We start from the raw sequence: 27,266 nt of genomic DNA, 5'->3' as shown, positions 1-27,266 counted from the left end.
CTGGGGGTTCACCTTAAGTTTAAACTATGGGGAAGCTGAGAGTTGGGCTGAGGAGTTTCAGAAGGTAGGGGAGGAGGAAGTAAGTCTTGCAGCATCCCCCTCTGGAACTAAGCCCCTCACTCACTGAGCTGGTGGTAGCTGTGTTGTTGTATAGAGTTAAAGAGAAAAGGGGAGGGGAACTTTTAAAAAAATTTTATTTATTTATTTTGAATTTTACAAGTTTTCCCCCAATCTTGCTTCCCTCCCCTACCCCCCACAGATGGCAGTCTATTAGTCTTTACATTGTTTCCATGGTATACACTGATCTAAGTTGAATGTGATGAGAGAGAAAAAAGTATCAGAGCAAAATTACATGAGAAGATAATTATTTTTTTAAGTAAAGGTAACAATCTTTGGTCTTTGTTCAAATTCCACAATTCTTTCTCTGGATAGATGGTATTCTCCATTGCAAATACCTCAAAATTGTGCCTGATTGTTTGCACTGATAGAATGAGCAAGTCCATTGAAGTTGACCATCATCCCCATGTTGCTGTTAGGCTATACAATGTTCTTCTGATTCTGCCATCTTGCTCAGCATCAGTCTGTGCAAGTCCTTCCAGTTTTCCCTGAACTTCCATCCCAGGAGGGGGACTTAAGGAGGAAAAATCTGTGGTTTGGGGAGAGTTTAGAAAAGAGAGAACTTTTAATGGCAAGATTGAGAAGTTAGAGAAGGGAAAATTTCTTATCCTTATGAGAATCTGGGAAAGCACCATGTTTTTTTCCCTGGGTTGGGGAAGGGGGTGGTGGGTTGGGCACATGTTAGTCTTGATCCCATCTGCCTTCTTGTTAAGACTTGAATGCTAAACTGAGTTCACCTGAGAACTATACCCACCATGGGGTGGGGGCAGACAGGATTTAAGGGAAAGAGACCCCTTGGCAGGTGGAATATGTGATTGGGAAAGGAAGAAAATATAAAATCCATGGGCTAGGAGTCACATTTATTGAAAGGAAATCATGCTTAATAAATATCCCTGCTCTGGCCACTTAGCCTAACAGTGATGCCTCTCACTGTTTTTAAGGTTTCTGAACTGGAGTTTTGGGAACAATTCTAAGGATTTTATTTTTTAATTTTTATTTTTTTTTAGTTGTTGCAATGCAAATGGGGTTAAGTGGCTTGCCCAAGGCCACACAGCAAGGTAATTATTAAATGTCTGAGGCTGGATTTGAACTCAGGTACTCCTGACTCCAGGGCCAGTGCTCTATCCACTGTGCCACCTAGCAGCCCCTAAATACTGTATTGTTAAAGCCTGGGATTGATATGTGATTGCTCTGAAGTATGACCTCCTTCTGGGATAGAGCTGTGTGTTCGTGAATAATGTAATAATGGAAGGATTGCTTTGTACAATCTAGTAATTTGTGTGTCACTCTTATTGCTGCTCTATTATATTGAAATTAATAACAGATTGGAAATTTAAAGCTACCTAAGATTTTCCAATGGTTTTAAAGAAGTCTGAAAGGTAATTTGCATGTTGGGGGGGCATCGAAATGAAGCAGTGGAAAGAGCAGTGGTCCTCAGATACTGAATGATTACCTAGCTATGTGACCTTAGACAAGTCACTTAACCCCAATTGCCTTGCCAAAATAAAAATATTAATTTGTATAAGGATGGCTAGTAGCTAAATAAGTTTATGCATAGAAGTTTCTAGCTATATATGTATGTGTGTGTGTGTGTGTGTGTGTGTGTGTGTGTGTGTGTGTGTGTGAATTAGGAAAACTTTGGATGTTAGGGATCCTTGAGGACCACAGTCGTGAAATAACAAGGATAATGGTTTAAAACCCTCTTGACCTTTTGCTGCTTTGCAAATGTACTGGTTTGATTTCTCAGGAGACCAGCATGACCCAGCTCCTTTGTTATTTCCTGACACTGATCAAGAATCACAGAACTGCAACAATGAGCAAGTATGCATACAAATGTGTAACTGTTTAAACAATATGTAATGATTTAATCAATGTGTAACCTTTAACATGATTGGTGCTTAAGCTGGTAGCATGAGTTGGCCACGAGTACAGAAGTAGACTAGGAGGCAAGCTGCTACATGAACCTAATAAAATTTGGAGTATTCACTATCTCTGTCTACCATCTCATTACTATAGCTGAGAATAGTCCTTAGATGGCAAAGGACTCTCACAGTAGACAGTGCACCTTTCATTTGGATGTGTATGCATATTCCAAAACTGGCTGTTTGCTTTGAAGTAAAATCACCTATGTAATGTGAGAAAGATAAACACAAGAAAGATAATTTGAGATTTTTCTGTGCTCCTGGTTAAAGGAGACATTTGTTAGTTGTAAACCACAACAGGCTAGAAGGAAGATGCTCTAGCCAAGGGGAATTGGATACATCATCTTTATATAGAGATAGAGTAGGTATGATTTCAGACAAAAGGATGTCTCTAGAAAGAGGGAGGAGATGAGGCATGTAGGGCCAATCATAGTTAGAATTCCTGGTTTTAGCAAGGACCCAGGAAGAACACTCAGAGATTTAGGTAGGGAAATCATTAATTGGGATCCTATTTAATTATGATTGAAATTTAGTTAATTGTACTCACTGGAAGTTCTAATTAGGTAAAACAACTATTTAGATTAAGGGACTTTTAATCAATTTTCTCTTTTAATGTCAGATATCAGGATGGTCAGCAAAAGGAAGTGCTACTGGATCAATGTCATGTTCTTGGAGCCAAGGAAGTCAATGGGTTAAAGCTGTCTGGTGACAGGGATGTTCAGCCAAAGGGGTAGTTTCTCAGTATGACTGGATAATGCCTCACCTGGAAGAATAAATCTGACTAAGACACTTGACTACCCACATGACCTCTGCCTGGACACTGACATTCAATAATTAAATCTATAAAGGAATTTTCCTTTGATGTCCTGTATAGTAACTAAGTTTTAGGTGTATTGGATTTCATAGCCAGATAGGTTAAGTGTGTGACTCTGACACCTACTATCAGCTACATGTTAAGATAGGAATTAAGTTTCCTTAATTTTTATTTAGAGGGGATATTTAGGTAAGAAGAATGGCAAGTTCTTAGGATAATTATAGTTTTGTGGCCTAGTTTAAGGAAAGGAATGTAAGTCAGATAAGTATAACAGGAAAAGGAAAATCTATAGTGTATTTGAGAATATTTTGGGAAAAAATTCATTTTGGTTAAGGATATTTGAATCATTATTATAATGAGAGCAAAGGTCAAGCATATTTTTAAGCCATATGTTGGGTACTCTTTGATCTAAGGTGGTTGTTGCATGGATATGTCACAAGTTTAAGTAAATGTGATAATTCTCATTGGGTGTTTGCTCATGTAGAGGGCTGCTTCATTCAGGACAGAGGAGCTGGAGGCAGGGAGGCAGTGACTGGAGCAGGACTAGGATAGAACTGAGGAGAGGAGCTGGTACCTGGGACCAGTGTGCTTCATGAGTAGACAAGTATGGTGTAGGAAAAGTTTGAAAAATAGTTTCTGGGTAATTAATCATTTGATTAATGATAGCTAGTGAATAATTAATAAAGGAATGGTCACTTGACTTTCTCTGGTAAACAAAAAGACCCCTCCTGGAGGCTTCTTGATACTTAAATACTCTTAGAAAACTGAATGCTTCCAACAGGTGGCAATCAACTCTGACTGTTAAGAATTAGAGAGACACAACATAATTAACATGGATCTATGTTTAGCATGATTATACATGTAAGGTCTATGTTAATTTGTTTTCTGTCTGGGGAAGGGGGGAGGGAAGGGAGGGAGGGAAAAATGTAAAACTCAAAACCTTAAAAATGATTATTGAAATCTACAGTTTCATGTATTTGGAAAAATTAGACTTAAAGAGATTTTAAAAAAAGAATTAAAGAGAGAATAACTGTTAGAAAGAGAAGTGAGTCTATTCTAATGAGGGACTGGGGTGGGGTTTGTCTTTGCTTATCTCACTCCTAAGACAAAGAAAGACTCATCTAGATCCAGAATACTACTGAGCCATCTAATCAAAATCTACCCCCAATCCAAGTCCCCCCCCCCCCAGTAGAACATAATTGACAGAATTCACCTGAGTTAGATTCTTTGTGTAAGGTTTTTCTAGTTGGAATGGGTAATAATTACAGTTGGATCAAAAGGTCTAGCTGGAGCAAATTTTGGGGCAAAATCAGTAATGACATCTAAAGACTAATTGTATAACCCACAGGAGTTTATTTCTGAGTGAGGAAATTGAAGGAAAGCTGAAGGAAAGTCCAACCTACAGCTAGAAATCATTGATTAAAATAATTCAACTCCAAAAGACTAAATTCCTAGAGTCCGCCTGTGGGACAGATTGGGCATGAGATCATGTTGACTAAGGGTCAAGAGAAGAAGAGCAGACTAGGACATCCAGGGATGGACTGCGGCTGGTATCTGAGACCAGGTGCACATTCAAGGATTGAAGGGAGCAGCTCTAAGAACAAGCTACCTGCAACAGGAAACCCTAACAATTCCTATCTCTCTACCTAGTCCTAGTTCCTGGATGGGGATGTGTGGAGGACTATGCCAAGGGAGAAACATGGCTAAGAGATCCATCCCTCTGACTCCCAGGGGGTAATCATCTTTGACAAAACCCACCTATCACAGGGACAACTTGGGAGTTTTTTGCTAATCTCAGGAAAGCCCAGGTCCCTCAGCCAGTGCCAGACCATATGTTTAGATCCAAAGGAGCTGCCTTAGACAAGAAATCAGGGGATCTCAGGGCCCTCTCACAGCAATAGTCACAGGGTCTAGTGACTAATGGAAGGAGTAAAGGCATATATATATATATATATATATATATATATATATATATATATATATATATATATATATGTATGTATGTATCTTACCTCTGTTCCTCTGTAGTTGGTCTGGCAGAATTACATCACCAATGTAATTGGTCAAGAGGCAACCCAATGAAGACCCTCAAGATTATTACAAGAATCATTGTAGCAGGAATCTTCTGAGATGTGGCGAGATTCTCTGAAAATAGGGTCCAAAACTCCATTAATGTGGAAATCAGAAAAGGGGAAAACCCTGTTTCTTGATCCCTGAGCCCAGGATAAGGGAACGAGTACAGAGGGAATTAGGATCCAGAAAATCCCAGGCAAGCCTATTGACATGTGCCCAGATGATGCTGTCTTTCTCCCCCTCCACCAGCCTCAAAACAATTCCCCAAGCTTCCTTGGGACTTCACAGAATAGAATGTAAGAACTATAAGAAAGCTTAGAGAAAAATCTAATCCAGATGTTTACAGGAAGAGAGAGAGAGCGAGAGCGAGAGCGAGAGCGAGAGCGAGAGCGAGAGCGAGAGCGAGAGCGAGAGAGAGAGAGAGAGAGAGAGAGAGATATTCCATCCTGCAACTTGTAAGTCACAGAGCCAGGACTGAAGTCTGGGTCCTCTGCCTCTCAATTAAGGCTTTTTCTAACTATCCCACAGAGTTGAGTTCTTAAGGATTCAGAGACATTCAGAGGTTGATGGGATGTTAGATCACAATCAGTCTAACCTCAAAGGTAGAGAGGGCCAGTGAGCAGAGAGGGGAAGACCTGTCCAAAAGGTTCCAGTGAGGTGATAATAGAGATAGGACCAGACCCCAGGTCTCCTGATTACACAGGATACTACTTTCTTGAAGTCTTTCTAGATCTGGTTCTTTTTTTTTTCTGATTGATATTTTATCTTATTTTTACAATTACATGTTATAAAAGGTTTTTTTTAACATTCATCCCCATGCATATGCATATTTTTAAGTTACATAATTTCCGTCCACCCTCCCTTCCCACCCCCCCTTTCCTCAGCAGCAAACAGTCTGGTGTACATGAATATTAGTGTTTAACAGGTTTACAGATGAGTCATCTTCCATATGAGGTAGGGTTCCTATTTAGCCTTCCTGCTCAGGAAAGCTGCCCCAGGTGGGATGGGCAAGGCCTCCTTCTCCTGAAGGTCTTCAGCCAGAGGCTGAATGACCATGTCTCCTGGATATTTTAGTAACTTCAGGGATTTTCTTTCAGGTACTGTTGGGACTGGGTGGTCTCTGAGCTCTCTTCCAGTTCTGAGGTTGTGTGAAGAAGCTGAGTCCTGGAGAAAGAGTTCAGGGAACCTGAGGGTGAGGCCTCTCCCTTTGTTCCTTCATCCTCTGAGATTCTCCACATCATTTCTCTTCTCTTTTCTCCCTCTGGCCATAGGAGGAAAGGCTTCCCTGATCATTCAGGCTGTTTCCTCTCCCTGTGCCACTGATCCTGTCCCCTTCCCTCCCTCCCTCCCCAATGATCCTGTGCCATATTCATACCTTCTCTCATTCATCTGCAGTGTCTCCTTTTCCAGGGGTTTCTTCCCAGTGGTCTAAAAGCTTAGTCAAGACTTCCTAGTTCTAAAATTTTTCAAATGCTTTTATCAATTTCTAGTAACTAGTCCTTCACTGCTAAAAATCAGGAGAAATTTGCTTATCCCCCAAAATGTCCTTAGTCCCTCATGACTTTGGGGTAGCCCAATAATTTTTAAATTATTTTTTCTGAATCTGTTTTCCAGATCAATTGTTTTTTCAGTGAGATGCTTCACATTTTCTTCTAATTTTTCATTCTTTTGGTGTTGAAGTATTGTGTCTTGGCTTCTCATGAAGTAAACAGCTTCCTTTAGCTCCATTCTACATCTGAAGGATTTGTTTTCCTAGGAGAGCTTTATTACCTCTTTTTCCATCTGGCCAATTCTGCTTTCTAAAGCATTCTTCTTCTCAATAACTTTTTGAACTGTTTTACCTATTTGACCTATGTTGGTTTTTAACATGTTATTTTCTTCAGCATTTTTTTGGATCTCCTTGACTAAGCTGCTGACTTCTTTTTCATGTTTTTCCTGCATCTCTCTCATTCCTTTTCCCAATATTTTTCTATCTCCCTGACTTGATTTTCAAAATCTTTTTTGAGCTCTGTCATAGCCTGAACCCAATTTGTTTTTCTTGGAGTCTTTAGTTGCAGAAGCTTGTACTTTGTCATCTTCAGATTGAGTATTTTGATGCTTCTTGGGATCATAGACAATATATTTCTCAATGATGTTTTTTGTTTTTTCTCTGTTTACTCATTTCCCCAGCCTGTGCCTGGTTTTGGGGTGGTTCCTGAGCTTTTGAGTATTATTGGGACCTCCCCCCCCCCAAGGATCTCTGTGTGTGAGGCTCTGTCCTCCCTCCTGGTCTGTGAATGACCATATGTGCCCCCCTCTGCCCAGGGCTGAGGTTGGGGGGGAGTCCTGCTGTTCTATGGGGGGCCTAGACTGCAATCAGGATCTGAATGTGGTCAGAGTCCCAGAGTCCTGCTCCAGGTACAGAGGACACACCTCCGAAGTCTCCCTCCACTCCCCGACCTTTGGTAGGCTGAGCACTCAAGGCTCAGTTGCCTGGGGGGGGGGCTCCTGGGCTCTGCCTGCTTCTGTTTCTTGGATCTGGGTTGCCTGTGACCATCACTGATCACTGATGCCCTGAGTGCTGGGCTTCACATGCTCGCTCTGGCAGAGGTCCCCCACTGATCTTCCAAGTTGTGCCTGATGCTCCCCAGGGTGTAGATCAGGAAACTGCCCTCACTGCCTGAGCTGTGGCTCCCAGGTGCCCTGGGGCTGCCTCTGGGAAGCTGATGTTTCTTCACTCTGGTGGGCTCCCCCTCGAACCCCATGGAGTGGAGTCTTTCCACTATTTTCCAGGTTACCTTGGTCTGGAGAATTGCCTCACTGGATCCTTTTGTGGGTTCTGTCTCTTGAAAATTTAGAGTTATAATTTTATGATTTTTGTAATATTATAGAGAGAACACATAAGAGAGGCTTGCCTCCTGTCACTAACTTGGCTCTAGCCCCTATAGAGATCTTTTGTAATGAAGTTGGCACACAGAATTTCAGTGACTTGTCCATAGTCAAAGAATAAGTGTAAAGGCAGCATCTGGAGCTTATCCTTTCTGACTTCAAGCCCTGTTTGCATGCACTCTACCATCCTGCCTTTCATTCTAGCATATAACTAATTTATTTCTAGCAGGTGAAGTATCCTATATCTTTATCTCCATTAAGACATAAGACCAGATCCTCTTCCCTTCTCTTCCCTACAGTCTCATCTAGCACAGGACTGGACACAGAAGAGAAAGCCACTAGGTCAGTGTGGATGGAAGTTGTATAAATGAGAGTCAAAAGGCCTTTGACCCTTCATACCCACTCAGTGTCTTGTTTTTGGGTGTCAGGGTGAGACCTGGAATCTTTTAAAGAGAGAATAGAATCATCTTCATTTTTTGAACTCCAGAACAGAGGGGAGGCACCATAATCTATTGGAGGAATCTGAAGAATCAAAGGGAGGGAAAAGAATTGAAGCCATGAGTCACGGTTCACTTCCCAGAATGAGTTTGTCCCTTTCTCAAAGTCTGTGATTTCACACATGGAGGATCCAAGGGATGTGTCAAGGAGGAAAAACATGATCAGATCTGGACTGAGAAGAGCTAAGTCTAATTCCTCCAAAGTGTAGGATCTTGTACAAAGTCCCTCCCTCTCTGTGTCTCATTTAGGTATATGAGGGGTTTTTGACTCTTTGAAATCACTTTCAGTTCTAACAGTCTGAGATTCACAACAGACCCATAAACCCTACAGGGCCTACCTGCTACCTGCAGTTCAGTGTGGGCTTCATCATAATTCTCAGGTGACCAGACATAGCAAGTATATGAACCAGAGTCAGAGACCTGGACCTGCTGGATCCTCAAGGTCACCTTCCCCTCAGCCAAGTCGTGTGTTAGCAACTCTGTCCTCCCCTGGAACTCAGGCCCCTGGGATTCCTCTAGGTTATCCCCACTGGGGAACCTGTGCACGAGGGTCTGGTGTCTGAACCACTTCACAGTCATGTTCTGAGCATCCATTGTAGGAGAGAGTTCACAGGAGAGGGTGACATCTTCCCCCTGCTTGACCTGAATGGACTGGGCAAGACCAATCACTGAGAATTTTCCTTTCTGGCATTCTAGGGACACAGAAGAAGTTCAGAGGACAATATAGACCAAGGATTCAGATTATTTGTGTGGTTGATGACCCATCAGATGAAGCTTTGACTTCTGGATCAGCTTCTGCTCTGTTCTGGACCCACTTCTGGATAAATCACTTTCATTACTGTGGACAAGGTATTCTCTCTCTCCCCACTCCTTTGTATGGTCATAAAGAGAGGGAAGTTCTTTGAATACTGAAGGAAGGCCTTCTAGACATGCTAGTGATGATGATAAAGATACTTCCTGTTAGTAGGATCCCTTCCTTCTTTGTCTTTCTATTTAAATACTCCCCATCTTCTAAAGCCATCTTAGTTGTCATAGCCCATAGAAAACCTTTCTGGCTCTTCATCTATAACAATCCTCACTTACCCATATTACCTAGGACAGAGTGTCATACAAAGTATGTGGTTACTATTTGCTGAATTCAATTGAATATCAATGAATTTTGCACTTAGTCAATTCACTTAGCATATATTATTGACTATTATACTTACTTGTGCCTCTTGTTTCCTTACTACAGATAAAGTCCCTTGAAAGCAGTGTCCTGGTTCAATGTAAACATTATCTCTCCCTCACCACTAAGTACAGGGTACTGAAAACAGTAAGTGCTTAATAAATGATAATAGCAACAACAATAATAAGAGCTCTCATTTGTATAGTATTATTTAGACCAGCAAGGTGTCTCAGTGGATGGAGTCCTTGGCCTGGAGTCAGGAAGATCAAAGTTCAAATTCTACCTCAGACACTTCCTAGTTGTGTGACCCTGGGCAAGTCACTTCATCCTGTTTCCTCATCTTTCTTATCTGACAAATGAGCTGGAGAAGAAAATGGAAAACCTCTCCTGTATCTTTGCCCAGAAAGCTCCAAATTGGGTCACAAAGGATTAGACAGGACTGAAAAAACAGAACAGCATCAATAAGATGACAATTTAAGTGTGTGGTACACTGCAATTTTTTTTATTTAATCCTCACAACTGTGGGCAATAAAAGTTCTTAGTATCCTCAATTTACAGAAACTGAGGCAGGTAGAGGTTAGGGGGCTTGTCCAAGGTCACACAAGACTCAAGAGCATGTGCTCTGTCCATTGAACTATGTATGTACATAATTCTTGAGTCTGGCCCACTTACACTCCAAAGACTATAAACCCCTTAGGGGCAAAAATCCTGGTGCCTTCTCTTATCTTTCCAACATCCCTGGGCTGGGACAGAGGACACACTTAGTATTTGTAGTTGAACTGAAGGGCACAGAATGTTGACATAAGACAGGACAGAAGTCCTTAGTGGTTCCACATCTTCCCTAGAACATAGGACCTGGGGGTCAGTCCTTTTCTCCCAGGTCTCTGAGGTCTAGGCCAGAGAACAAGTCCCCCAACCCTCCAGTGGGAAACCCCAGGTCTGAATAATCTCTCTGAGGGTAGAGTCCAAGGGGTTTACAAACTCGGTGGGACCAGGGCTTATGTCAAAGAGGGGATCCAGCTTTCCTTGTCTCTTTTTTCTCTTGGAAGAAAAGTAGGTTGAGAAAGACCCTGAAAGTCTAAGGCTAGACCAGCAATAATGTTTTGTTGCCTTTGTAAAATTGTCTTCTGACTCTGTGGCTGCTCCCAGAAACCTTTGTGGAGGCCCCAGGAAAGCAGGTGAAGGAAAGCAGTCAGGGCAGCCCAGAGACCCTAGAGGATTGGTTTGAACTGGGGACAGGACCTGGTTCAAAATGTCCCCTGGCTACTGGATAAGGACAGAAATATTTAAAATGAAGAGAAAGCGAGAAGGAGGCTCTGCCTTGTGGTTGCCCAGCTGAGCTAAGATGGGGGGGGCCCATGGAGTAGACCCCAGGGGCAAAGTCACTGACAATCCTTTGTGGGTTTCCATGTGGGAGGGTCAAGCCACTTTGTATTGGCTGCAGAGCTGGACCAGGTGTGACCAGACTAGATCCCTTCTTGTCCACATCCAGGCTCAAGCCCTGGAGAACCTGCAGGGAAGAATCCAGTGTGGCTGCCAGCCCAGGAAGGAAGCCCCAAGAAGATGGGAGATTTGTGCATGGAGTCCAGGGGGCTTTGGACTTGAAGTGTGGGGGGACTAAACTATGCAGGAAGTAGGTTCAACTGCGATGGGAACCTGCTCCACCCCCAACTCTGCAGAGACTGAGGTGTGGGGAGGGATGATGTCCTCAGGTGTCCAGGAAAGTGTCCTTTGTACATTTGTTCTCATGACACTGCTTTAAGTATCATTGTATAAAACTAATCTGGCTCTTAAGTGGTTCCATGGAATAAGGGCCCGGAAAGGGCTAAAATGAGGGGAACATTATTGGTGCCGGCTTGAGTCAATGACAGAGAGGCTGGATATCCCCAGACCCATTAAATGTACCATAAAAGCCTGAGGGGCTTAAAGAAAACAGAACCAACCTCCAGTCAGGGGACCTGAGAGTCATTGTGGCAGAAAGACTAATCCACAAGCTGTTATGAGGATCTAGGAAAGCAATGTATGGAAAGTCCTTTACACCTTCTAAAGATCTGGGCCAATGCCAATGACTGAAGGTCCCATCTAGATCTAGAGAAACCCCATGACCCTGGTAGGACTTACCTGTTACCTGAAGGTCAAAACTGGTTTCATTATGAAAGGTGCCTGCCTGGAAATAACACGTGTACTGGCCAGAGTCAGAGAGCTGGACCTGATGGATGATCACGGTCACCTTCCCTTCTGCCATGTCCTGCCTCAGCAGCTTCGTCCTCCCTTGGAATAGAGGAGCCTGGACATCCTCCACCTCCTGTCCCCTGCGGTACAGGACCACAACCAGGGGGCCACTGACCCACTTTACAGTCATTCCCCGAGCATCCATCTTAGGGAAGAGGTGACAGGAGAGCAGGACATCTTCACCCACAAAGGCCAGGATAGGCTGGACCAGAGGACCAGATACCATGAATGTTCCTGTGTGGAGAAGCAGGAACAAAAGAGAAGAGAATCAGAGACCACTGAGGTAGAGTGACTTACAGAGCAGGAAGGGGGAGCCCCAGAATCATGAGGCTCTTTGTGTGTGTTACTACCCAGGGGCTGCTTTGCTTCCCCTTTGGGGAAATCACTCTCCATACTATGATATATCTATGAGAAGGGGATCAGACATTCTTCCTTTTACTATCCTGTATATATCTCAAGGGCAGCTGGGATTCAGTGGATGGAACACTGGCCTTGGAGTAGAGAGGATGGGGGTGGGGTGGGGGGCTCAGACACTCACTAACTGTGTGACCTTGGTTAAGTCACTTAACTCTGATTGCCTCAAATTCACAGCCATCTTCAATCATTCTGATTCACATCTGGCCACTTGACCCAGTTGTCTCTGGAGGAGAAAGTGAGGTTGGGGACTTGGCACAGCAGTCCCTTGATCAAATACAATTCATGTGTTTATTATGACATCACCTCACTTATGTCATGTCCTTCTTTAAAATGAAGGTCAAACATCGTCATCATCACCTGATATATTCAGAGGGGCAGAACAGCTGATTAGGGGCCGAAAGTTTGGGGTTGAAGGCAGGAAGACAAGAGCTCTTGTCAATAGCCCTATGGGGGACCTATGGCCTCTGCCCCTCCACTGAGTTTGCTCAGAGATCACTCACTAAACAGAGGAAGGCCAGGCTTCTAGGCTGGCATTGTATTTGTTCTCATTCTGTGCTGGAGAGACCCCAATGAGACAGAGTCATGTGGCTCAGTGGGGGAGAAGGTGGAGGGTGATGATGGAAATGTGGGGGGCTTCTCAGGCATTTCTGTACTGATGCCATCCTGGGGAGGGCTAGACACAGAAGAGAATATAATATAAGAGCTGTGTGACCTTGGACAAATCACTGAACCTCTCTGGGCCTCTGTTTCTTCAAAAAAATAAGAACCTTGAAATCATGATCTTTTGGGGTCTGTTCCATTTCTAAAACTGTTATGATCTTTCTTTTCCCATTGGCTGTTTGTGTCTCGGGAGAATCTCCCTGCAGTTGTTTGATATAGAGTTTACAATTAGCTGGACCTTTTGTCTCTTAGTCAGAAGGGGAAAAATAGCTGTGTCCTCAATGACACCTTCCAATTTCTTATTTTCTTGGGTGGGTCTGGGTCAGAAGTGATGGACCCTTGCATCTGAGGAGGGTCTTTGCTCTTACAGTCTCATACACACATAGTTCAAGAGGTGAGGTCCTAGGATGGACAACAGCATCCTCAGTCATCTGCCCATCAGAGGGAGGCAGGAGTGGGGAGTGGTCAGTGCTGGGATGCAAGGGTAGAGCTGCTGGGAGGCAGATAACCTCTCACTGATACTGCTGCTCCTGGGTTTCCTGGAACCCTGGCAGATCTTTGTGGCTGAAACCTCCTTCCAGGTGCCTGTCTTCCTCAGGACCTGGTCTGGGACATCTCTATGAGAAGCTCTGGCTCCTGATTTGGCCTGGCCTGAGGTTTGGCTCCAGACCTTTCCCTCTTGCTCTTGCCTCCCCAGCAGGGACTTTCCTTCAGGTCCAGGGATTGTCTTCATCACCAGCACATGTGAGGCCCTTGCTGGGGAAGAGGGAGAGTCTGGAAAGTGCTTTGTTGAGCCCCTGAAGGAACCTCCCCAGAGAAGCCTTTCAGACCTCACTTAGAGCCTCTTCTTCCCTCTATATAGGACAGAGTCCTGTTAGACAGAGAAAGGAGGATCTTGGGAGGCTCTTGACTGAAAATCAGAAAACTTAGATTCCTATCCTGTGTCTATCATTTCATGCTAAGTAAATCCCAAGCAGTCTAAAGCTCTGGTGCCTTGCTCACAAAAATGAGTATGGGGGATTTTATGCTGTCTAGAGTGATTTTAAATTGGAGGTCTTTTCCTATCTCTTCTTGCAGAGTTTTGTTCATGATATATAAGTGTTGATAATTTATGTAAATTTACTTTATATCCTGCTCCTCTAATGAAATTATTCATTGTTTCAATTAACTTGTTGAGCCTTTGAGATTTTCCAAGTATATCATGATACCATCTGCAAAAAGGGATAGGAATCATCTCATTTCCTATTCCCATTTTTTGTTATTGCTAGAATTTCTTTTTTTAATTTTTATTTAGTTTTTCAACTATATATTTTTGTTTTGATTTTCACATTTTTCTCCCTCCTTTCCTTCCCTCCCCCTCCCCTGACAGAAACTATGTCAAATATATCCATTTTCATTATATTGTAAAAGAAGAATCAAATCAAAATGGCAAAAACATTAAAAAGAAAATAAAACATAATACATAAGACAACTTTTGAAAAATTGAAGATAGTAAGCTTTGGTGTGCATTTAAACTCCACAGTTCCTTCACTGGATCTGGATAGCATTTCCCACCAGAAATCTTTCAGAATTGTCTTTGATTATTGTACTACTGAGAGGAACAAATCCATAGAAGTTAATCATCAGTCAATGTTGCTGTGAGTGTGTGTTTTTCTGTAGTCCCTCATGATTTCTTAAAGAGCAATTATAGTCCATCATATTCATATACCTCAATTTGTTCTGCCATTCCTCAGTTGATGGACATCCCCCAATATCCAATTCTTTGACACAATGAAAAGAGTTTCTATAAATATTGTTGTTCATATGGATTTTTTACCCTTTTTGTGATCTCTTTGAGATGCAGACCTAGTCATGCTATTACTGCATCAAAGAATATGCACATTGTATTGCCCTTTAGACATAATTCCATATTGCTTTGCAGAATGGAATTCACAACTCCACTAACAATGTTTTACTGCCCCTATTTTCCCACATCCCCTCCAAACAGTGATCATTTTCTTTTTAAGTCATATTGGCCAATTTGAGAGGTGTAAGGTAATATCTCAGAGTTGTTATAATTTGCATTTCTCTAATCAATAATGATTTAGAAGATTTTTTCATATGATTATTTTTAATTTCTTCATCGGAAAACTGCTTTTTCCATATCCTTTGAACATTTATAGGATTTTAAAAAAAATGTACTTATTTAAAGCAATGGGGTTAAGAGTGACTTGCCCAAGGTCACACAGCTAGGCAATTATTAAGTGTCAGGCTGGATTTGAACTCAGGTCCTCCTGACTTAAGAACTGGGGCTCTATCCACTGCACCATCTAGCTTCCCCTATTAAATATATTTTTAATTGCATTATAATCTTGATGGAGCAAAACTATAATTTAGTAAGAGAGTTTATGCCTATAAGAAGTCTTTTAGGTGTAGAAATGCAGACATGGGAAAATTCTCTTCTGTCCTTATATGGCTAAACACAGGCTTGAGAAAATTCTTTTATCTACAAAATTCCTGAATTACCCTCATTTCCAGATTATCCCTGCAAATGAGAATTGCTTTCTCCCCTTCAGCCTTACTGGCAATTCCTATACCATTAGTTCACTTTCTCAACCCTTTCCCTAGTAAAGTAGCAGGTCAAAGACCCCAACAACTCATCATCTGGCAACAGGCTGGTGGAGGCAGGGACAGATTCTCCTATTGAAACTTACCCTGTTTCCCTTTGTTAGTCAATTAGTATGATCTCTACTAATCATCTCCCACTTTTCCTGAGCAAATTATTAAATTTTGCTTCAAGGGATCCTTTGTGCTTGTGTTCTCTTATGAACCGACAGTAGATCAAGATATTAGAGTCCTTGAGGGCAGGGTCCCTGTCCTCAAGGATCTAGCTACAATCCGAAAGGGATAATTTTAATATTTTTGCTTTTACATTTTTAAGTATAAATTCATTCTAGTCTTAATATATGGTCAGTCTTTGTAATGGTACCATGAATTACTGAAAACAAGATATATTCTTTTCATTTCCTTTCAGCTCTCCCCAGATATTTATCATATCTAGTTCATCTAAAATTCTGTCATTTTCTTAACTTCTTTCATATGTTTTTGATAGATTCATCTAATTCTGAGAGGTGATTATTTAAGTCCCACAATTTTATTAGTATTACCACCTATCTCTACCTGTATTACATTTAACTTTTTTAATTCTTTAAAGATTTTATTTATTTTGAGTTTTACAATTTTTCCTCTAATCTTACTTCCCTCCCCCCACCTCCATAGAAAGCAATTTGTCATTCTTTACATTGTTTCCATGTCATGGCAATGATCCAAATTGAGTGTGATGGGAGAGAAATCACATCCTTAAGGAAGACACATAAAGTATAAGAGATAACAAGATCAGACAAAAAGATAAGTTTTTTTTTACATTTAACATTTTAAAAAAATATGTGCTAAAGTATTAGGTGTATATAAGTTAAACACTGATATTGCTTCATTGTTTATGATAACTTTTATCAAAATGTAATTATTTTATTTATCACATTTAATTAATCTATTTTAGCCATAAATTATTCTAAGATCATAATTGATACCTGTCTTTGTTGCATCAGCTGAAGTATAATAAATTCTTCTCCTAACTTCCACTTTAGTTCTGTGTGTATCTCTCATTTTTAAATGTGTTTTTTTAATCAACTTATTAATCAACTTTTTAATCCTTCTTTTATCTGTTTCCTTTTTATGTGTTAGTTCATCCACTTCACATTCAAAACTTTGAATACTATCTTTAGATAAAATACCTGGGAATACACTTGCCAAAACAAATGGAGGAACTATATAAACAAACTCTTAAAAATCTTTTTATAAAAATAAAATAAGATATATATATATACATATATATATATATACATATATATATATATATATAATTGGAGAAGTCATGGATAGTCAGGACCAATTTAATAAAATGACAATTTTTCCTAAACTAATTGGTGTATTCTATGCAATCCCAATTAAATTAACAAAAATTATTTTTACTGAATTAGGAAAAATAATACAAAATTCATTTGGAAGAATAAAAAGTCAAGAATGTTAAAGTCTAATGGGAAAAAAAGGCAAAGGAAGGAGGTTTAACAATACCAGATCTTAAACTATATTTTAATGCCGTAATTATCAAAACTCTATAGTATTATTTAAGAAACAGAAAGGAAGAACAATAGAACAGAGTAGACAAGTAATTCAAAGCAACAAATAATAACTTAGTTTTTGAGAAGTGTAAAGATTTATATTTGGGGATAAGAATTCACTGTTTGGCAAAAATTGTTGGGAAAAGTAAAAAAGCAATATAGCAAAACAATTGGACATAAACTAATATTTTACACCATTTAATAAGATAAGGTCAAAATGGATACATGACCTAATAATAAAGGCATCTATTTCAAGAAAATTTAAAGAAGTCGGGACATATTACTTATAAGACTTGTGGATAGGTGAACAATTTATGAATAAACAAGATATAGAGAACAGTGACATATAAAATGAATAATTTTGATTGCATTAAAATTAAAAAGATTTTGTAGAAATAAAATAAATGTAGCCAAGATTAGAAAGAAAGCAATGGGGGAAGAGGAAGAGATAGACATTTTCTGAGATAAGTTTTATATCTCAAATATATAAAGAAGTTTGTACAATATATAATAATATGTAGTAGTATGATAATATAAAACATTAATGATTCTTTCCCCAGTTGATAGTCAACAGATATGAACAGGGAGTTTTCTGATGAAGAAATCAAAACAACTAATATTATATTTAAAAAATGCTCTAAATCATTACTGATTAGAGAAATACAAAAGGGGGCAACTAGGTGGTGTAGTGAATAGAGCACCAGCCCTGGAGTGAGTAGAACCTGTGTTCAAATTCAGTCTCAGATACTTAATAGTTACCTAGCTGTGTGACCTTGGGCAACTCACTTAACCCCAAATACCTTGCAAAAAAACAAGCAACAAATAAAAGAGAGAAATGCAAATTAAGAAAATCTTGAGATATCATTTTACCCCCAACAGATTAGTTAAAATGAATGAAAAGAAAAAAGACAAATGTTAGAGGGAATGTGGAAAAATTGGAACACTAATTAAATATTGGTGGAATTGTGAATTGAGTCAACCATTTTGGAGAGCAATCAGGAAATATGGCAACTTATTGAACTTCCTTTACTCATTGATCCAACAATATTGCCACCAGGTGTATTTCCAAAGGTGTTTAGGGGAAAAGGAAAATAGCCTATATGTTCAAAAATGTTTATAACAGTTCTTTTTGTAGTGACAAAGAACTGGAAATTGTAGGGATGCTCATTAACTGGGGAATGATTGAAAAGTTGTGATAAATGATTATAATGGAATACTACTGAGCTATAAGAAATGATGAACTCCATGATCTTAGAAAAATATGGATAGCCTTGCATAAAATAATGAAGAGCAAAGTGAGCAGAATGAAAAGAACATTCTATATAGTAACAACAATATTGTTTTAAGAACAACTTTGGCGAAGTCATTTTGACTCCCCAAAAAAGTTGAAAGAACATCTGAAGAAAGACACTATCTAAATCCAGAGAGAGACCTGATAATAGGAGGTATGGAAATATTTATATATAAATTCATATATATGTATAGATACATAGGTTAGCTAGGTGGCTTAGTGGATAGAGCACTGTCTTGGAGTCAGGAAGGTGGGAGTTCACCCTCAGGCACTTACTATTTACTAGCTGTATGACCTTGGGCAAGTCACTTGAGCCTGATTGCCTCTCTTCCATGACCAACTCCAGTAATCTTGACTCATATCTGGTGACTAGACACAGATGTCTCTGGAGGAGAAAGTGAGACTGGTGATTTAGCACAGTACCCCCACCACCACACTCAAATCCAATTCATGCTTCTGCTATAGCATCGTCTTCCTGATGTCATGGTTTTCTTTGAAAATGAAATACAAAGGGGCAACTAGGTGGCATAGTGGATAAAGCACCGGCCCTGGAGTCTGTAGTACCTGACATAAGTATGTATACATATATTTTTATGTATATATTTATATAAAAATATATATTTATATATGAATTAAAAAATATATAAATATAAAATTTATATATATATATATTTTATATAAAATATATATTCATATACATTTCTGTCTAATGGTAGCCATTTCTAGTAGGGAAGGGAAGAAAAAATGTGATAACATTATTATATTTTTTAAAAGTATAGGAGGTTTTATTTTACATATTAGATCTGCAGTTTCATGTGCAATAATTTTTTATTATACTATGTTATTTTCTATCAATTAAAATTAAATAAATAAAAATAAAAAATAAAGCAGGAGTTGGAGACTGGATCAGAGGATGGGTAAAGGCAATCCCAGGTTTAATGCTCTGTGAATCTCTATACTATTGATTGGGATTCCAGGAAGATCTGGCCATAAATGTTCAACTCTTGCTGAAAACTTTGCCTTACAAATGCATAAACATATTCCCTCTGCTTCTATAAATTCTTTTCCTTAGATTTATTTCAGGGACAAACAACAGTGATCTTAGTAGTAAGATTATGGCTTTGTTCTAACTGCCAAACAAGTGCTGAAAACTTGTTAGGATTTGGGGGAGTAGGAATAGGAGGGAGGCACCCAAAATGGGTTTGTGGACATACACTCTTATTTAACTACTTCATAGAAGCTGAGGGATTTTCTATCCCCCAGTTAGATAGTTCTCTGGAACCAAACATGCCCAATAAGCTCTGCATCACCACAATAAAAAATGATCAATCTTATCTTGGAACATTCAGGCAACTTTTGTTAATTGCCTGGTTAAGTATGGTGACTCAGGATCCCTGGTCCAAAGAACAGCGTTACTTGGAGCTAAAAATATTTTGGAATTTCCATCAGTTTCTTGGTTGTAAGCTTGTATTCTCAAAAGTCACTTTGGGGAGTGCCCAGCAATATCCTCTAGTTTTCCTATATTATGAATATGAATTTTGCTCTATTAGTATAGTAGAGAGAAATAAAATGTCCCTAATTCAGATGGATCCTCTATCCTTCTAATCAAATGGAGATACCTGAAACCTCTTCCATATGCTCTCATACACCCGTCATATTTTGCTTTTTTGTTAAATTTTTTTTTTTTGCAAGGCAATGGGGTTAAGTGGCTTGCCCAAGGCCACACATCTAGGTAATTATTAAATGTCTGAGACCGGATTTAAACCCAGGTACTCCTGGCTACAGGGCCGGTGCTTTATCCACTGCTCCACCTAGCCGCCCCAGCCCTCATATTTTGTACAAAATAACAAATTCCCTCCCTTTCAAGAGTTCAATAATTAAATTGAACAATGTCTTCATCTTCTTTCCTGACGAGCGTGAATTCCTGTTGTGAGAGATGCTTCTGTTTCCAATGTGTCTCCCCATGAGTCTGGAACAATAAGGGACTAACTGGGTGAGATCCTCTCCAACTTTCCCATCCTCTGACTCTATATTGCCAATATTGAAGAAGATGTCTAGGAGGGCCAAAATGACCCTGAGATCTGAGTCTGTGCTTTGTCTAAACTTTTCACTTTATAATATTCAAACACAAGGCTTTGTGTGCAACAGGGCCAAATGAATGGTTTTTGAATTGATGAATGGAATTCAAACATCAGTGAATAGTGGGAGATCACAATGGCAGAGACCAAAGTCAACTTACCTGAGCTAAGAAATGAAGACAGATGGAGGATGAATGTGAGCTTCAAATACAGAGCAGGGCTGCTGTGGGAAGCTGGCCAGTGATTCCCCTTTCTGATCCAGATCATGGTTGACAGGAGCAAAACTGGGGGATGCTAAGAACAAGCAAATATTTTGGCAGTGAAGAGCAGAGAATTGTTCCCTCTGACCCCTTAGCCCTGCAATTAGAAGTATTGTCTCAAAATCTCAGCAATCACATATTAAAGGAGACAGACCCTGTGATCCACTTTGTGTTTCTCCCACCTCATTTCCCCTCATCATTTAGATCTCATGGGAATTGGTCACCCCATATTCATTTCAGCCTCCACAGTTCAGCTCACACTAATTTTTTTTTCCTAACCTATAATGACATTATAAGGGTAGGGGAGAGAGAAGGGAGGAATGGGCAGTAGAAAGAAGAAGGAAGGGGAGGGGAAAAGATGGGAGGGTAGATAAGGGGAAGAGATGGGAGGGAAGCTATGTTGGCCAGCAGTGAGGCAGTTCCTACTACACACAAAGGTTGTTAGTTTAAATCTTGATTAACACACCTGGCAGGTAATCTTGCCGTTTGCAGGTCTCTACTCACTCAGACTTTCACTGATTAGCCAAGGATGGGTCCCCAGGTCAAGCCTTACTAGGTCACAGTTTGAATATTGCTTGGCTAAGAGTGAATGTAAATAAAAATTGCTTCTGTTTTGATTATTTTTTGACAAGGTTCAATCTTTGCCTCATTTATTTCATACCTACCTAGCCTTAATCACTGAATAGGGGCTGCCTCCCTCAACCTGAGAGAGCTATTAAAGACCTTAGTTTAAAATGGCCTAGGTCTCCCATTGCCTCTAGGGCCATCTCCAGTCCTGGAGCCAGAGAAGGAGAAAGTGAGGTTTGTGACTATAGTTCTGACTTACACTTTTGTGCAGTAGAGTACTGATAAGGATCCTTTCCAGAAAGCAAACTTAACTGAGAAAATGAATCTTAACCACTCCAGAAATTTCAAATAACTCTCAATCTCCAGGGAGATCCAAATTCTCTCAATCCTTATGGAAACCATACTTCCCTGCTTCCTATATCCCATACCCTCTGGAAGGCATGCTCTCCCTACCTCCCATGCTGGAGGATGCTGGCACCCAGCTGGAGGGTCCTTCCTTCCATAGCAGCTTTACTTTCCATTTGCCTCCTTGCTCTCCTCCTTAAACCACCCACCCACCTTTTTGACCTTTTGGTGACATGAATCCAATCCAATTCCATGTCATGACATCGAAGCCCTGATGTCATGACTATTCTCCAGAATGAAGGACAAGCAACAAGCAACCCCCTCCTCCCAATACCTGGAATGTCCTCCCCATCTGAATTCACTTCTTGATTTTTAACTCTTTCCTAAAGTGGGCTCCACTTCTGGGATAGACGACCTGGGCCCAAGCTCCAGAGAAGCTTCTAGGGACCTGAAAATTGCAGTTCTTCCAAGACTGTGATGCCCCGAGAAGAGCTGTCTCTGATGTCCGGGCCGCTCTGCTCTGGGGGGACCACAAGCTCCCTTTTCTACCTTGGATCTGTGAGAAGGGTCCCCTTCATGTGGAGCAATAAAAAGACCTCCTGAAACCTCTTCCTGACCAGTTGTTCACCCTCCTTACAGTCTTTTGGTTAAGATCTCCGAAAGCTGCCTCTGCCTCTGCCTCTGCGTCTGCCTCTCCTCCTGCCCCTGCCTCTGCTACTGCCCATTGGTTCTGTGCCTACCAAGACCTGCTCCAGCATTGCTACCAGGCTGCTCACCTGGGCTGCAATCCTTTCTCCTCAAGTGAATCCCAGCTTTCCTGTCAACCTGCTAAGTTTTCCCTCTGCAGATGCAGGACTTGTTTGTGGCTCAGAGGTATTCAGAGGAATTTGGGGCGACCTCAGGCTGGTCTGGACCTTTCCCCCACATTTCTTCCCGCCCTCTTATCTCCATTCATCTTCACCCTCCCCGTGTTCCTCAACTTCTCACTAAAATCCCACAAGAAGCCTTCTCTAGGACCGCTAGGTGGCAGTGGATAGAGCAGGGGCCTCAGACACTTAATAATTACCCAGCTCTGTGGCTTTGGGCAATCCACTTAACCCCATTGCCTTGCGGAAAAAAACCTCAAAAAACCCCCCCAAAAACCTTTTAAATTATTGATAACTGCCAATGGGACTCTCTTTACACAGGCTGGTTGTTTCCTGTAAATAATGGTTTGGGATTAATTTAAAAGTCTTACTTTTGTATTCCCTAGACCACGGAGAGTTACCCAATCATGATAGTTATACTCTCAAAGAGTTGTCATCCTCATTCTTTCTTCATCTCTCCCCAAAGAATGAGGATGTTTTTGCCTCTTCATGTCTGTGTAAAGGTTCCTTGGCAGGAGTAACGATTGCCCCTAAGGCTAATGCGCAGAGAAGAGAATACAGTAGTAGACATCGTTTCCAAAAAATACCCACATATGGACAGACGAAGTTATTTTAAATGCAACAATATTTCTTATAAATCAATACTGTAACAGAAGGTTTTTAAAAAATAGAGAAATCCCCACATCTATGTTTATTCCAGCAAACAGAACTCATGTGTTCCTGCCGTTTATATTATTATTATTATTATTATTATTATTATTATTATATTTTGCACTTTTTTGAGGGAAAAAAAACCATGTTCTTCTTCCTCCAGAAGCACCCATTTAATCATTCACATTAGCCTCCTCAAAGGCCCTGAGGCGGGCAGGCCCCTACTTTAGCTGATGTCCTTTTTGTGTTTCTGTTTTCTGAAATTACAATGATTAGCTACCACATGCAAGAGAAGATATTAATGTCTTGCCTTCACATTCGCAAAGAATACTAGTGGATAAACCATGCCCCCCCCCCCCCCCCCCCCCCCCCGCTGCCGCCATAGGAAGCCAACAGAATGCCCAGGGCGCACACCTGGTGGACAGCAACCAGCAACGTCCTCCTTCCTTTGCTTCTTTGCTAGGTGACCAGTCCGTTGGGTTCCCCGGTGTATTCCGTGTTCTGTGTTTGCTTTTCTTTCTTGAGCCCTGAATTCGCCAGGTGAAGTATCACTGACTAAGAGGGTTTTGCACAATTTCTCATCGCTCGCAGGATAGGGAGAGACCCCTTTTCCTAAACCAAATGAGCTGGGGCGCTTGCTTGCGCTTTGTTTATCGCCCCGCACCTCCCCAATTCCGGACCAGCCGCTCCTGGTTCCTTCTTTCCTAGGGTTCTCGGTCAAGTTAGCAAAGACGCTGCTGGCCACAGAGGAACAAAAAAGGGGTCGAAATTGAACGCCCCGGAACCGGCAGCTTTAGGGTCTTTCTTCCTAATGTGGCACAGTCCGGCACAAGGAACAAAGAGGTGGCGAAGCCATTCTAATTTGGAGTCTCGCTGGTGCGGTTGTAGAAAATTCTGGTAATCTACCAGCCTTCCCAGGCTCCTCCAGTCCAGAAGACGTGGGACTTATAGGCAATACTACCGCTTCCCATCACTTTTACTTCGTTTTCAAGCGCCTATTACTATTTTAACCAGAGCGAAGTCAGCGCAAAGCCCCCGAATCTGAATGGCCTGGATTTCTTAAGGAACAGGGCAGGTCAAAGCCTGCAGTTTCAAACACAAGCCATAGCGTTTCCTAATTAACAGGGGCCGCTGACAGATAGCGCCGCGGATCAGGGGAGCCGCGCTGTGGAGGACCACGGGGGGCGGGGGGCGTCTAAAGCAAAGCCACCCCCCAACAGCGCCCGGACCCCTGCAACTCGCCTCTGGAGCAAGCAGAGAGAGCAAAGCGCAAGCCGCGGCTTCGGAAATGGGGACTTAAGGAAGCCCAGGAGACACCCCAGGGTCCTAAGCGCGCGCTGAAGCATCGGGGAGAAAGGCCCAGGCAAGAGTGGCCCCCGGGGTTACCCCCCGCACAACCCCACCGGAATATTTCGGGGAGACGCATTGTTCGTTTGAAGGCGGTTCCTTCAGCACCCCTGCCGCACGGTGGGCACAAAGGCCGGGCAGGTGTTCTTTCTCCAGCCCCGGAGGTGCAATCGTGAAAGTGCGTGCGGGCAGTCTGGATTCAGGAGAAAAAGGAAGAGAGAGAGGGGAGATCTGCGCCTTCGTCCAGTCCCTTGGCTGGCCCAGCCGCCAGCGGGAGCAGTTGAACGAGGGCGCCGTAGGCCACCTCGGGGTGCTCCTCTACAGACTGGGGTCCCCCCCGCCTTGCTCTTGGAGACCGACTTGCAGCGCCCCTTCTTGGCCTGCTCGCGCCTCGGCCCCAGGCGAGGCGCTCTGGCTCCCAGGGCACTCCCACTGTCTAGGGCCACCTGGGAGGGACAAAGGAATCCCTCCCTCCACCACCCCCAATTTGGGAAGGAGATTGTTTTGTCACAATCATTCCTAAGTAAATGTCATTTAAAATCAGCATTCTACTAGCGATTTCATGACGAGGAGAATATTTTATGGAGTTTGTGGAGCTGCAACAAACCCAACCCCTCAAGGTTATTGCCCCTAGACTCCAGAGCAGAACAAAAGTCACCAGCCTCAAAGAGACTTGGGAAAGATAATACACAATGGGTTGGGCACATAATCAGAAAGACAGAAGTTCAGTTGCCTGTTTCCTCATCTGGAAAAGAAAAGGGACTTATAGGTCCTTTCCAGCCCTATGTCTATGATGCAATGATTCTCTGAACTTAGGATCCAACTAGCCTGTTCAAGGGACAGTTGGAGGAGTGAGCCAAAATGAGCTCTTTACATGCATGAGATTGTTTCTTTGCAAAGGAGCCTGTGTTTGGAGTCAGGAGACTGAAATCAGCCCTTTCCTCTTTCACCTCTTAGAACTGACTGTCCTAAGACAAATGCCTTCCCCTCTCTGAGCCTGTCCCTTCATCTCTCAGGTAGCTCTGGAGGCTCATAAGGGAGTGAGGCTGCCATGCTTCGACTCCCTGGCCATACAGGTCCATCTGGAGTCAACAGGGGGAGCGCTAGCAAAGCTTCTAAATGAGGATTAAATTAAAAAGTGAAAACCAGCCCAGAACCAACATTAAAGTGAGAGCAAAGAAAACACCCAAAAGCCCAAGGACTTTGCTCTTTTCCCATTAGGATCCTAGGTCAACAGAAGGTCCCTTGGAAGGGAACTCTGAGCTTATCCAATACAACCCCTGCTAGAAGAACAAAATCTCTGGCATCTAACTTCTCTTTGCACACCAGCAGTCATGGGGAGCTCATTACCTCCAAAGTTGGCACATTCCTGCTCAGGAAGCTCTGTGTGTGAAGAAACTTTGAGCCTCATCTTCCTGCAACCTGACCACTGGCCTCTGGTCTGGGCCTTGGGGTTAGGCAGAGTCCCATGGAATCCCTGCCACAAGTCTCTCTACTCTAGTCCAGCCTCCATTCAGTCACCACTGGGGTTTTCCTAAAGCACAGGGTCTGACCAGGTCATTCCTCCTCCCCACAATAAACCTCAGTGGCTCCTGTCACCTCCAGGATCCAGGACAAAATCCTGTTTTCCTTCAAACCCTTCATCCCCAGCCCCTGCTCCCTCCTCAGTCTTCTCAAAGCCCCCAGGTCTTCCCTCCATGACACCTGCCTCTGAGCTGCTCCTTCAACAAGACAAGAGACCTCTCAGCTTGGGACCTTTTCTGTTGCCTCCAGGCCTGGAATGTTCTCCCTGCTCTGGTTGCTCCTGGCTTCTTTGACTTCTTCAAGTCCGAACTAACATCCTCTGCAAGAAGTCTGTTCTGATGCCTCTGAATTCTAGAGCCTTCTTGCTCACCCCACTGAGAGCTTCTTTGTGCAGTCTTTTCCTTCTTGTCTCCCCCATTAGACTGGGACCTACCTGAGGCCAGGGAGTGGATTTTATGTTTCTTTGTATGCATAGACCTTAGTGTATATCCCACACACATAGTTGTCCTACAGTTGTCAAGATAGTATTTGGGATTTTCTTGGCAAAGACCCTGGACCAATTTTCCATTTCCTTTTCCTGTTCATTTTAAGAAACTGAGGCAACTACAGTGAAGTGCCTCACCCAGGGTCAAACAGTGGCTGAGGCCAGATTTGAACTCAGAGAGACCACCAAGTCTTCTGGTCTTCATGCAGGTCACTCTATCATTTCACCACCTGGCAGACCTCTGGCACAGTATATTAATACCCATTTATAGACTGACATTGAGAGTGATAGATCAGGTGGCCTTGGAAAGCCAGGGAAAGTTGACTGAACTCTTTCCTAGGTTGACCAAACTGTTCCTCCCTAGTCATTTCTGTGACTAGAGGTAAATGTCATTCACCCCACTGGGGGAGCCAAGGTTATTAGGGGTTAACAACCCACTGGCTTCTAGATCTGGGTCCTGGGTTCAAATTAATCTAAGGGTCCCAATTGGTCGAACTCACAATAAACTGCACAGGGGTTTGCAAAGGGAATCAAGTAGACCCTGCCCACCAAGAACCCATGATCTTCCTTTACTCCATAATCTTGTCTTCCCTCTATGGCTTCTCCTGAATGACAACATGGGACAGAGGCTTTAGAAGATGCCTCAGGCTTGGGTGGGGATAAGGGGCCCCCTCTGCTCTGATGCTCAGCTTTCCTGGGATGTCCATGGATTGATCATTGACCACTTTCTTAGCTCCATGTTTCAGGAGACTCAGCCAAAGCTCCCTCCAAATGAAGGATCATGAAAGTTGTTTGGATGGAGGGATGAGGCAAGAGGAGGTGATACAGAAAGGGCTGTCAGTCAGGAGGAAGCTGGTTTGAGGCTGGGGGATATGGTTTATATGCTGCCCTCCTTCTGGGTCTGGGTGACCCCTTTTGTGTTCTC

General features: G+C 42.2%; 1 protein-coding gene across 1 annotated transcript; it reads right to left on the bottom strand.

Moving 5' to 3' along the window:
• Positions 1–259: 259 nt before the first annotated feature.
• On the bottom strand, positions 260–23,738 carry LOC141504157 (butyrophilin subfamily 3 member A2-like). Its single transcript, XM_074208978.1, has 5 exons — positions 23,401–23,738; positions 20,459–20,591; positions 11,581–11,925; positions 4,866–4,998; positions 260–646 (listed from the first exon to the last, which is right to left on the bottom strand). The coding sequence occupies exons 2-4, from the start codon at positions 20,562–20,564 to the stop codon at positions 4,901–4,903; spliced, it is 549 nt and encodes a 182-aa protein (XP_074065079.1). The 5' UTR covers positions 20,565–20,591; positions 23,401–23,738; the 3' UTR covers positions 260–646; positions 4,866–4,900.
• Positions 23,739–27,266: the final 3,528 nt, after the last annotated feature.

This window comes from Macrotis lagotis, unplaced genomic scaffold, assembly GCF_037893015.1.
Source record: "Macrotis lagotis isolate mMagLag1 unplaced genomic scaffold, bilby.v1.9.chrom.fasta BILBYCTG477, whole genome shotgun sequence".
Taxonomy (NCBI): domain Eukaryota; kingdom Metazoa; phylum Chordata; class Mammalia; order Peramelemorphia; family Peramelidae; genus Macrotis; species Macrotis lagotis.
The sequence above is the reverse complement of the archived record's forward strand: the minus strand, read 5'-3'. Positions and strand labels throughout refer to the sequence as shown.